General features: G+C 71.8%; 1 protein-coding gene across 1 annotated transcript in view; it reads right to left on the minus strand.

Moving 5' to 3' along the window:
* The window catches only part of PIM1 (Pim-1 proto-oncogene, serine/threonine kinase), a 7,383-nt gene extending 6,958 nt beyond the window's left edge, over nt 1-425 (minus strand). Inside the window, exon 1 of the mRNA XM_019513788.1 lies at nt 248-425. Coding sequence (XP_019369333.1) covers nt 248-329 — 82 coding nt within the window. The 5' untranslated portion in view covers nt 330-425. The remainder of the gene's footprint in view (nt 1-247) is intronic.
* Nucleotides 426-433: the final 8 nt, after the last annotated feature.

The raw sequence follows: 433 nt of genomic DNA on the forward strand, positions 1-433 counted from the left end.
ACCCCCCCGAGACCCCATCTGCATTACCCCCCGGGATCCAATCCGGATTACCGCCCCCCCATGCACCCAACCGACCCCCCGGGACCCAATCCGGATTACCTTCCTCCCCCCCCCGGATCCAATCCAGATTTGATTGGCATGATTCCCCCGGATCCGATCCGGATGCCCTCCCCCCTACACCTCGCTGCACGGCCCCGAGGCCAATCCGGAGCGGATCCGGACGAGCCCCGGCGGCGAGCGGGCTCACCTGGCGGCAGCTTGGCCGGGTGCAGGTCGCCGGGCGGCGCGGAGCAAAGGTGCGCCAGGGAGTTGATCTTGGACAGCAGCATCCCCGCGCTGTCGCCCTGCTCCGGCACCGGCACCGGCACCGGCACCGCCCGAACCGCGCCGGGCGCCAGCGGGTCGGTTGGGCTCGGCTCGGGGCCGAGGCGTG

This window comes from Gavialis gangeticus, unplaced genomic scaffold (assembly GCF_001723915.1).
Source record: "Gavialis gangeticus isolate Ggan-Ray unplaced genomic scaffold, GavGan_comp1, whole genome shotgun sequence".
Taxonomy (NCBI): domain Eukaryota; kingdom Metazoa; phylum Chordata; order Crocodylia; family Gavialidae; genus Gavialis; species Gavialis gangeticus.